This window comes from Phocoena phocoena, chromosome 15 (assembly GCF_963924675.1).
Source record: "Phocoena phocoena chromosome 15, mPhoPho1.1, whole genome shotgun sequence".
In the NCBI taxonomy this organism is placed as follows: domain Eukaryota; kingdom Metazoa; phylum Chordata; class Mammalia; order Artiodactyla; family Phocoenidae; genus Phocoena; species Phocoena phocoena.
This window is the reverse complement of record NC_089233.1, coordinates 14195769-14208309: the sequence shown is the minus strand read 5'-3', so window position 1 is coordinate 14208309 and position 12541 is coordinate 14195769. Positions and strand designations below refer to the sequence as shown.

At 37.9% G+C, this 12541-nt stretch overlaps 1 protein-coding gene across 1 annotated transcript in view; it reads left to right on the top strand.

Annotated features, from left to right (window-relative positions):
• The window catches only part of LOC136134558 (S-adenosyl-L-methionine-dependent tRNA 4-demethylwyosine synthase TYW1), a 151861-nt gene that overhangs the window by 120230 nt on the left and 19090 nt on the right, over positions 1–12541 (top strand). Inside the window, exons 14-15 of the mRNA XM_065892218.1 lie at positions 272–382; positions 9295–9462. Coding sequence (XP_065748290.1) covers positions 272–382; positions 9295–9462 — 279 coding nt within the window. The remainder of the gene's footprint in view (positions 1–271; positions 383–9294; positions 9463–12541) is intronic.

Here is a 12541-nt window from a genome sequence, read left to right as displayed (position 1 = left end):
TCTAACTAAATGGAATTCAGGGTATTTGTTAAGAACCTTTTGGGTGTCTTATCTAGTGTTCGATACTGTAAGTGAGAGAAGAAAAATATACCAATATCTGTGCCTTTATAAGGCTTCTGGGAGTCTTATGACATTGTTTACGTTTTTTTCATCTTTCTACAAAATGCAACTTCAATAAATAGAAGTTCATGCCAGGTTTCACCTATGGGTTTAAGAAATTTGAAAATCTTCCTAGGTGATAAAAACAAAGTTGTGTTTTCCTCTGTTTTAGCAACAACGTACTGTCTATAGGCTGACTCTGGTGAAAGCATGGAACGTGGATGAACTCCAGGCCTATGCTAAGCTGGTGTCCCTGGGGAACCCTGACTTCATCGAGGTGAAGGTAAGCCCCTGCCGGCTAGTGTTGGGCACGTTCCCATTATGCTTTGCTGGCCACGGTGGAATTACAATCTTCTAAAATTCTGCAGGAGGTCCCGAATGTTTTATATTATTCAGTCAGAAATATTAATCAAGTTTCCTGGCACTGTTCTAGGTATTGGAGATAAGAGCAGTAAAGACTAAGCATTTGCTCTCACATATAAAAAGCTTATATTTTAGTGAGAGGTAGACCGTCAACAGAAAATGAATGTAGTGCTCACTACATAGTAACTTTAATATGCTGAGAAATAAAATACTGTTATAGTGAGTAATTGGTTGGCTTTTAACTACACTTTTACTATGGAAAACTTCAAATATATACAGAAGTAGAGAGACTGATGTAATGAACCCCATCCATCCATTACCAGCTTCAAAAATTACTAGCTTGTGTTTCAGCTGTACTCCTACCCATTTTCCTGCCCTTACCTGTGAAGCAAATCCCCACATTATACCATTCATCCATAACTATTTTAGTATGTATTTCTAAAAGATATGCACTCACTTCAAACACTTATTCAGAATACTGTTCTTACTAAACAGTTCTAACAATAATCTCATATATTGGAACATATAAGGTTTCAACTTGACCAGTTATTTTAACAGTATTTTTTAAAATTGAAGTAGAGTTAATATACAATATTGTGTTAGTTTCAGGTATACAGCAAAGTAATTCAGTTTTATATATATATATATATATATTTATTTATTTACACACATATACACACACACACACACACACACATATATATATATAGTTTTTCAGGTTATTTTCCATTATAGGTTATTATAAGATGTTGAATATAGTTCCCTGTGCTATATAGTAAATCCTTCTTGTTTATTTTATGTACAGTAGTGTTTATCTGTTAATCCAATACTCCTGATTTATTCTTCCCCTCCTCTCTTTCCCCTTTGGTAACTCTAAGTTTGTTTTCTATGTCTGTGAGTCTGTTTCTATTTTGTATGTAGATTCATTTGTACTCATTTTTAGATTCCTCACATAAATGATATCATATAATATTTCCCTTTCTCTTTCTGACTTAATTCACTTGGTATGATAATCTCTAGGTCCATCCATGTTACTGCAAATGGTAATATTTCATTATTTTTTATGGCTGAGTAATATTCCATTGTGTATATATACCACATCTTCTTAAACCAATTGTCTAAAGTATTTTTTAATCTGGATCCAAATAAGGGTCAGAATTGGATTATTTCTCTCTTAAATTTCTTTTAATCTATTAGTTCCTCTTCCATGTGTTTTTTTTCCCCCTTGTAATTTATTTTGTTGGAAAAAATGGATCATTTATCCTGGTTAGTTCCCCATATTTATATTTTAGATTTTGGTGATTGCATGTTGCTCTGCCCCTTAGATTTCCCGTGGATTGTTAGTTAGATCAAAAGAAGATTGATCAGGTTTGTGTGTGTGTGTGTGTGTGTGTGTGTGTGTGTGTGTGTGTGTGGATTGCATTTCAAGATTATTTCATTGGTCGTCGTGTATGCTTCCAGCAGGAGCCATTTAATGTCTGGTTGTCACTGTCATGTTTTTGCCAGTGTTTCTTTGGGTTAGATACCTGTAAGTGGATTGATGTGTCAGAGGGTAAACGCATATGCTGTTTTACTAGATACTGTGGTTGGCTGCTTTAGATTTCAAAAGCAGGAAGGCTTTTCTGAGGAGATGACTCTTTTAAAAACTGATAACTGAATAGTAAGAAGCAGCACCACATGCAGAGGCTTGGGGTCAGAGCATTCTGGGCAGATGGCACAGCTGGTCCACAGAGGTCCTACATGATGTCCGTGGGGTAGTTGGAGTTGGCTGTGGTACAAGATGAGTCAGAGTGGTGGGCTGGGGCCAGATTTTGTTAGGCCTTTCATGTATGGATAAAAGAATCAGATTTTATACTAAGTTTAACGATAAGCTTTTTTTTTAATACTAGGTGTGCTAGGAAAGGGTTTTAAACTGGAGAGTGATACGATCTGATTTATGGTTTTGAAAGATCACCCTGCCATTGCCATGAGTGGATTATAGAGGGCAGTAGTAGAAGTAGGTAGACCGGTAACAAAACTTTTGCCAAGCAAGAGATGTGATGGCGTGGGGAAGGTCATTGGAGAGGACTGGGTGCATTTGTGATATATTTTGGGAGTAGATCCAACAGAACTTGTTGTTAGATGACATGTAGGGTATGAAAGAACAAAAAGAATCAAGAATAGCACCTGGGTTTTTGACTTAAGCAATCGTGTGGATGTGGAACAGTTTGCTGAGATGGAAAAGACCAGTGGAGAAGGGAGGCAAATTTAGGGAGTAATTGCATGAGTTCTATGTTGACCTTAATACTTTGAGATAGCTTTTAAATAATCCAAGTGTAGGTTCAAAGAAGCCACAGGTTCTATAAGCCTGGCGTTCCGGGGATAAGACAGGCCCGGCAGTAATGATTTGGAAGTCATCAGCTATAGAGTTTTCAGAGGCAGACAGCTTTCTTGGACAACTAAGAATACACAGAATGAGAGAAAGTGACCAGAAAATTAACCCAATCTCTCAAAGCTCCACTCTTCAGTTTATGTTTATGAAGCTGGATGCACTCTGTCACATCAGAGCATATTTCAGCTTTACAGCCGTTTTTTACTAAGTTCAGCGTTCTGCATTACGTTCCTCTGGACGGATGGGGAGGTGAGAGGAGCAGATGAAATATTGCTGAGTGTGTAGCAGCCTCTAGTGAGGTCAAGACACTTTTCTTTTAAAATTGCTCTTAATTTCAAAAGGCTACTCTTGGCGAGAACTCTAATGATGCAAAGAGACAAGCTACACTTTAAATATATGCATTGGCTTAAGGAAACCTTGCCAACATCAGAGATGAGTGGTGTTTTAATTTATGGTTTAGCTATTAAAGAATGCTGCTTCAAATTATGCTGCAGTAAAACCTCTATTATTAACTTGGCTGGATCGCACTGTCACCTTTTTTTCTCCTTCTTTCTTTGCAGTCATGTTTCCTATAATGAAGAAGGTATTTTGTAATCTGAAATGAATCAACCAAATTTTAAAGAAAGATGGCTACTTTGTAAACAGTGTAATTCTCTGATGGGCATTTTGTAGTCGGACAAACTATTAACATAACTAGGAAACAGATGAAGCCTTCTACTTATAGCTGAGATGTTATAATGACATAGTTTCTTTCAAACAAGATTTCCATTTTACTATTTTATCCCTGCATTTAACAAATATTTCTGAGCTGTCTTTATGTGCCAGGCCTCGTCAAAGCATCATAGGTACAAATTTGTTTTCTAAATTTAGATATGCTGTTTGGGAGATGGATGTCTTATTGAACAAGGCAAAATCTACCGAAGTAAAATGAACTACTTTGAGAGAATTTTTTAATTGAAAAATCTTGGAGAAGTGTGTAATCTAATCACAATTTTAAATGTCTTATTTAAATTATAAAATATAAGGTAATAGACAACAGTTTGTGTGTATCAGGGGAAAGCGTGGGATGATCAATTGTCTCTGGTAGGAGACCTGTAATATCAAGTACCTGGGCCTTTGAGGATCACATGGTTTATTAAATTCATCTCTCATTTGTCCAGCAAGTTAATGAAGTATCTTTCTCTTAAACTGAAGTAGGAAAAGGGAAGTTTACAGAAAATAGTATACTATTAAGAAACAAAATGAGTTATAGAATAATTATTACTTGATCAAATTTTTAACAGTATATGTTTAGATACATTTATATAAGAAAAGTATGGAAGGATACATATCAAATCATTAACAGTGTACGATTTGGGAGAAGGGGAAGGAAAGACTTGCTTTACTTTTCATATTTCTGTGTTGTGTGAATTGTTGCAGTGAGCATGCATTACTTTTATAATTCAAATGATTGGAATGAAATCAGTAAATGGAGAAGGCACGCTTTCCTGTTCAGTAGGTTAAACTATTTAATGTCTGAAAAGGCAGCTTTCTGTTGTTGTTGTCTTATTAATCAAAGTAAAATTTTCTAAAATGGAAGCGTCTTAAAAATAATAGTAATAAAGCCTCTCCAAAAAACATTTGGTAAGAGCTAGCAATATGGCAGCCTAAGATAACCTCAGATTCCTCCAAAAGCAAACACTTAGAAGTAAATGTTATGGTAAACATACTTTTGAGAGAATAGTCAGTCTGTCAGGTCTGTAAGGGAATTCCTTAGGGGCTGTAAAAAGGGAGATTGCCTGGTGGTACTCTGCAGCTCCAGTAGAGACAGGATGTGGCAGAAGACTAGGCCCTTTCACCTTTAGTGAAAGGACGAATTAGGAAAAAATTCACCCACTGACACAGAGTGGTACTTGGAGGCTTATCCCTTACCTATGCTTTTGGTAAAAAGAAAAAGTCTCCCAGGGCCTAACCCTGAAATGGGGTTGGTGTTAAAATTTAATAGTACCTCAAGGTCACATAAATGCCCTGAAGATGTGAAATTGATAATACAAAGTGACCCTGGGCTAGTGAAATACCTGAGGCTCTCGGATCCATTCATATCCTTTTCCTGGATTTCCTGGATGTGTGTGTGTGTATGTGGAGGGTTCAGGGCGGGTCTCTCATAGTCTCAGGTGGGGAAGTTGTGTAAGCTTTGATACATTCCTAAAATGTATTCATTTAGCCTGGGACAGGTTATTTATCCTCCTTGAGCCTAAATTTCCTCAGTATTAAAATTAGAATACTAATATCAATTTAATGGACTTGTTTTGAGAATTCAAGGGGGTAACATATGCCTGGGTTCAGTAAATGTTTAGATCACTTTCCATCAAGCACATTATTTAAAAATGAATCAATAGAAGCTGTTTCTCTATTACATTGATTTTTCTTTCACTGTTAGTCTTGTAAAATATTTCTCTGTTCCATTCCCTGTAAATTAACATGTATTTTAGCCTCATTAGCCTTAAGTAGACCTATATTTGCTAGCCTGGGAAGCTTAACCATCGTTATTTGCTTACTTGTTTGTGAAAATGTGTTTCGTGTTGTAAACATCTGCCTTATTGGAAAGCTTTCATAACACAATCCATCTGTAAATGAAATACCGTCTTTGTATTCTCTGCCTAGCACTGCACCTTGAGAAGAGTAAGTGCTCAGTAATTATTTGTTGTCAAATGATTTAAAACTCTCTTTGCATTAGCACCATGACTGTCTACAGAACTCAATCCTTGCAGAATGCATCTTGCAAAACAAATGTCTTAGCATAGTCTCAATCTCTTTCTGCACACAAACGTAGGGAGTATTACCGGTTGTTCATGTATGTAGCAATACCTAACCAGTGATTATCAGTTGGTTCATAATCGTTAAAGTGTAGAAAAATCTTGAAAAAATATGAATTAAATTTTGTATTAGATCAGAAAAGAGTTCTGGAGTTTAATTTCATAGAGGAATATGTGGCTTGCTCTTTAGAACAGATTAGTTGGGGGTACAGAGAATAATAGGGTGTGGCCTCCACCCTCTAAGAGCTCAGGATTTAGACACATCAAAGTTATGCCAGTTATCTGAGAAGAGAGATGCACAGGGTATGATGAGATTGGGATTAGATGGGATTGGAGTTCCTGGCCGAAGATCAAAGAGATGGTGGAGAATTTAGCCAGGGAAAGACTGGATGCGGAGTGGGGCAGTCCAGTAAGAAGGCCTCAGGTGCTAGGCTGAGAAACGTGGGCTGGTCTTTTGGTGGGGGGGACAGCTATTGAAGCGTTTTTAAGATAAAGGAGTGACATGTATTGCTGCAAAAATTTATGAAGACATTTCTCTTCAAACTATCAGGGACAAAAACAATCATACCGGGAGTCTTTTGACAACCAGTCAGTTTAATTAGAATATCAAGAGCTCTTCCCACAGACTTTGAATCCCCAGGTAGACTTTGTAAGCAGCCCATGAAAAAGACCCGATGGCCCCCATGTCCTGGAGCAGAGTGGTCCATCCAGAAGTCACCAGTGTGATGGTGTGGGTTGTGCTTTTCACTGCAAACAGGAAGATGCATAAGTGGTCCTGCTCTTCAGGAACTTTCTTTGGGGCTGCTTGTCACCTCTCAGCCTCTGGAATTCTGGAATGAGCGCTTTCAGTTGCCACATTATACCCGTCTGTTTTCTTGAGGACACTGTTTTTCCAAAGTTGTGAGGCGAGAACTTGGTGCTGGTGATACACAGGGTGGGAGTGGAAGGTGGTGCTGGGAGGAGAAGGTGGCGGGCAGCTGCCATGTGAGGGAAAGCAAAACGTCTTTAGACTCTTCAGGGGCAAGTGCGATCAGGAACCCAGTCTGGGCGGGTCGTCAGTAGACCGCAGTGTGCGATGAAATGAAGCAGGCCATGTAGAAGGGGGAGGACCGGAGGGAGGTGTTGAGGAGCCCAGCTGAGGGAGGGCTCAGGGAGGCCGTTCAGGGAGGCCGGTTTCTACCCATGGCAGTTCTGTCACGCGCAGGCTCGGCCTCCGCCGTCGGCTCAGGAAGTTACCCACACGCCCCACCTCGGAGGATTTTGTCCCGCTAAAATGAGAAGTTTTACGTGAAAATGCTTTGTTAACGATAGAGCATCATGCGAACGTATAGAGAAGTATAATGTGAAGGCAGAGTGATGACCTATGGCAATCATCCTCTCATTTCCTTTCCAAACCAGATCTCTCCTCAGCATTTCATGCTTTATTATTGCTGAATAATCGATATTATTTTCCAAAGCCATTGTCATGAATATAAGATCTTACTTAGGGACTTCCCTGGTGATCCAGTGGGTAAGACTCCACGCTCCCAATGCAGGGGACCTGGGTTCCATCTCTGGTCGGGGAACTAGATCCCACATACCGCAACCAAGAAGCCCGCATGCCGCAACTAAGACCCAGCACAGCCAAAATAAATTAATAATAAAAAAAAGATCTTACCTAAAACCTCTGCTTCAATGAACTAACATTTTAAATATTAAAAATAAATTCTTGGGACTTCCCTGATGGCACAGTGGTTAAGAATCTGCCTGTCAGTGCAGGGGACACAGGTTCGAACCCTATTCCGGGAAGATCCCACATGCCACGGAGCAACTAAGCCCGTGCGCCACAACTACTGAGCCTGTGCTCTAGAGCCCATGAGCCACAGCTGCTGAGCCCACGTGCCACAACCACTGAAGCTCACGTGCCTAGAGCCCGTGCTCTGCAACAAGAGAAGCCACTGTGATGAGAAGCCCGCGCAACGCAACAAAGAGTAGCCCCCGCCTGCTGCAACTAGAGAAAGCCCGCGCGCAGCAACGAAGACCCAACACAGCCATAAATAAATAAATAACTAAGAAAAGTATTATTAAAAAAATAAATTCCTTTGAATTAAGCAGTATCTACATGGTTGTTCATATATTTCATCCCTCATAAACAGTATTTAAAGTGAAGTAAAGTGCATTTTTATGACTAATTTGACTTATGAATAAATCATTTTCATGTATTTGGGCAAGTTTAGTACAAGTTTTCAGCCACGCTTTCTTAAAGATTTTTTAAACTGTTGTATTATTTGCTTTTTTTTATTCAGCTAAAACCCAAATTCAGTTTAATGAATTCTGTAAATCAGTGAGCTAATTAATAGAGAAGCTTCTCTTGATTATTGTAATTAAGCTGGGTCTCCTCTAGTTTATGTTCAGCAAAGGTCATCTCAGTGTAGTACACCAGTAAGTAGTCTTTGAACAGCCATCTGGAGTAGAGGGTTTTGCAGAACTCATCTGAGTTTTTGGCCCCCTCCCAGCTCTGCCATCTGTAGGGTCAGGGTCACTCTGCAGTGCTCATTGTAGGCTTTTCATTTAATTTCATTCTATCCCCTCCAGTCTGTGTGTGTGAGAGAGGGAGAGAGAGAGAGCGCGAGTGAGAGAGAGCCTCATTCTATTTTAGTTATTCCCTACTTAGTAGCACATCTAGACTATTCGAGTCTTTTTTCAAGAAAGTTTGATTTCTTGGGTATTTACAGAGCCTACAAAGTTACGATAGTCAGTATTGAAAATTAGTCATAAATCACTTATCACTATGTAACTTACCAAATGGAAAACTTAGTTATAAAACTTTTGTGTCTTACGTACCTGGGCTGTCAGGTAGAATTAAAAAGAGTTAAAAACCAATTTATCTTACTGCATTTGTAGTGAATGGGAATTTCTCTAGGGGGTAGATACATGTATATACATGTAGGTGTGTGTAAAGGTGTATATATATATATATATATATATATATATATATATATATATATACACATATCTGTGTGTGTGTATATATATGTGTATTTCTATACATGTATTTTCATTTTGGCATGATTCTGTGTTTATACATATCCACATAAAAAATGCATTGCAAAGTGATCTCCTTAGAATGATTCCAAAAGAATAATTTGAAAGGGATCCCTATCTGGCCCTTTACAGAATGTTTATCAACCTCAAATCTAAATTATACTAGAAAATAGGAGCTCATCTTATTTTCCCAGTCAGTAAATTATTCACTGAATTGTTATGGGTGTCAACTATACCTCCATTATTGTACTAGGGGATTATAATCCCATGAGAATTGATCTGTTACGGAGCACAAATGAATCTGAATGGAAAGATGTATTATTAGTTCAGATACATTACTGTGACTGGACAGTGTAGATGGTGATGTAGCACAAAGCACAAGTACCCAAGAAGCATCAGGCTTGTCAGAGTGTAAAGAGCGCTGGCCTGGGAGCTCCAGTGCTGTCTTTGTCACTCGTTACTTGTATGAGCTTCCAAGCAAATTTTATCATCTTTGTACTGCTTTCTTCACTTGAGGATCTGGATTGGCTTGGCTTGGCTTGGATTGGTTGACCTGTAGAAGGCTTTCTGGCTCTGAAGCTCTTCCTCTGTGACATTTAAATAGGTCTGTAACTGTCTCTAACTGTTGTAATGTTTCCACAGGGTGTTACCTACTGTGGAGAGAGTTCGGCAAGCAGTCTTACCATGGCCAACGTGCCCTGGCACGAAGAAGTGGTGCGCTTTGTCTGTGAGTTGGTGGATCTGATCCCCGACTATGAAATTGCTTGTGAACACGAACATTCCAACTGCCTCCTGATAGCTCACAAGAAGGTAAGAACCAGTCAAGTATGTATTCTTCCATTACCCTTGTCCTTCCTGCTCTCTTTTCTCTTTATTTTCCCCTCACCTTATTATAATGAATAGCTACTTGTTTGCTACCTTTCCTAAAACAAACATTAAGAAAGCCCTGAATTCAGTCTGTTGGACTCATAAACTGTCTTTTCTGCCTGAGATTTCTTTGTTTTCAGCCCTCACCAAGGCACCTGAAGTGCTTTCTGGCTTGTAATTGGTGTGTACTGAGAAACAAAACAAAACACCCTTGTAATAACCTCTAGTCCTTTCCCAGAATGACAAGGGAAAGTGAAAATAGTAAACAACCCCCATATGAGTGTTTCTGACTGTCAGAAGAAATATTGAGGTGTTTATCAAATTTTAGATCACTTTGAATCTTGGCCTCTGCAGAAATATTTCTGGGATTTTGGTTTTCCTTTTTCCCTTTTAGTGTTTTTATTAGACAGAATGAGTGCCTGAATCTAATGTATTTTTTAAGTAAATAATGCCTAGCAAAGGAGAAATTCAGTTTTTAGTAGAGGTAGGCCATTAAAAAAAAACAACCCAATCAGAAGGCCAGTGTTCGAGTAGCGATCATAATGATATGTCCTTACTGAAATATTTATACAGAAACAATATAGTGTCTGGGATTTGATTCAAAATGATACGAAGTAAGAAGTATGTGGGTGTGTAGACGGGTTGAGGGTTGTTGAGGCTAGATGATGGGTGCACAGAGGTTTGTTTTACTCCTCTGCCTAGTTTCCTGTTCAAACTTTCCATTTAAAAGTGCTTTTTAAAAAAGGGGACATGGTTGAACCTTGAAATCATTATTCTAGATGAAAAATCGACACAAAAGACTACATAATGTATGATTCCATTTATATGAAATGTCCAGAATAGGTAAATCCTTAGAGATAGAATGTGGTTTAGTGGTTGTTGGAAATTGGGGGAAGAGCAGACTGGGAAGTGACTGCTAATAGGTATGGGATTTCTTTTTGGAGTGATGAAAATGTTCTGGAATTATTTAGTGGTGTTGGTTGCACAACTTTGTGACTGTACTAAAACCCACTGAACTGTATACTTTAAAAGGTTGAATTTTATGGTTTGTGAATTATATCACAGTAAAGATAAATTAATACCAAAAAGGTAATAAAGAATGGGCTACCTTTTCTTATAAAAATGCTCTGTAGGCAAGTAAAGTCAGGCTTAATTGAACACGAATCTCACTTTTTCCTCCCTCCACAACCTAAGTGGCTTCCTGAACAGCTTTGCAGGTTAATGATATTTAATAATATTAGAATCACTCAATTAAAATTTCACGTGGTCTAGTCTCAAACAGGAGGTTAAAAGGCCCTCATGCCTTGGTGCCAATTAGATTGTATATATCTGACCCTAATGATCTGTCAGACTTAAATATTTAGACAGAAGAATATGTACTGGGAGCATTAAGGAACAAAGAAATAAAGGCTACCTAGTATTTGAAATGTTAATAAAGTAGCTGCAAAGACAATTAACTTACAAAGTAAATCTTAAAAATTAAAGCCAAAACTGAATTTTATTTTCTATCTTTTTATTCATTGTTACTTTTTTAGGTAAGATACCTAAAAAACAAATTATTTGATTGGAGGGGCAGTGCTCTGGAAATAGTCCTGACAGTGGTAGTAAAGTTCTCTCTTCTTCCATAAGGTCTTCACACCATAGCCAAAGATGTCTTTATAGAATGTAGATGTCTGCTGCTTAGGTGCCTTAGATTGACCTCCCATTGCTTTTAGCATGAAAATCAAAATCCTTAATGTGGCCCCTAGGGTCCTATGTGATCAGTCTCCGTCTGCCTCTCCAGCTTTTTCTGGAACCCCTCTTCCTTCTCTTTCTGCACTTCTTTCATTTTCTCAGCCACAGTAGGTCTTATTTTTCCTCCAGTTAGGCTGGGAATTATATACTTTTTCTATTCTTTTAGTGGGTGCACTAGAAATTACTACATGCAAACTTGACTAATCAGTCTAGTGTTAAAATACTTTTACTCTGTAACTGTGCAAAGCAAGGACTTCAGAACACAACCTCCATTTTTCCCTTCCCAACTCATGCTGTCATTGTTGTGTATGTTAATTATAAATGTAAGGACAGTATTGTTAATTGCTTTATGTAGTCAGTATTTATTTAGATTTACCTGCATTTTAAACATGATTTTGTTCTCTGTTCCTTTTTGCATTTTTGAGCCTCCATCTGGGACTGTTTTCTTTTTGCCCAAAAAGCACCCTTTAAAATTTCCTTTAGTGGAGGTCTGCTGATGGCATACTCTCAGTTTTTGTCCAAAAATGTATATTTTAGCTGGGTATCAGATTCTAGGTTGGCATTTGTTTCCTTTCAACACCATAAAGATATTCCCCTGTCTTTTAAATTCCACTGATGAAAAGTCAGCTGTTAGTTTGTTGCTGCTTTTAAGGTGGTTTGTTGTTTTCTTCCCTCTGGTTTCTTTTTCTCTCCCTTTGGTTTTATGCTCTAATGTGTCTAGATGTGAACTTCTTTTTATTTTCCTTTTTGGGACTTCTTGGGCTTCATAAATTTGTGGATTGATACTTTCCATCATTGGTTGAAGACTTCTTAGCTTTTATTTCATTAAATATTTCTTCTTCCCCAGTATTTTTCTTCTGTAACTCCAGTTAAACATGTGTTATTGTATTTTTTATTTCACTTGGACAGTTTCTTTTGATTTGTATTCCAAGTCACTAATTTTTGCTTCAGCTGTGTCTCATATGCTATTAAATGCCACACCAATTTAAAAATTTTGGATAGTGTGTTTCTCAGTTAAATAATTTGTTTGTTTTGTTTGTTTCAAATATGATATATCACACTGTATCCTTTCCAGTTCCCTGCTGAAATTTTCAAGCTTGGCTTTTATCTTCTTGAATACTGGAAATTTCAGCTATTTCATTGTTTGTATCTGATAACTCCAATATCTAAAATCTCTGTTGATTTGTTTCTGTTATCTGTTGTTTCTGTTGGTTCTCAGTTATGTTGCCTTGTCTCCTTATGTACCTTATCTTATTGTGTTATGTACAATGTATGTAGAAAATTATTT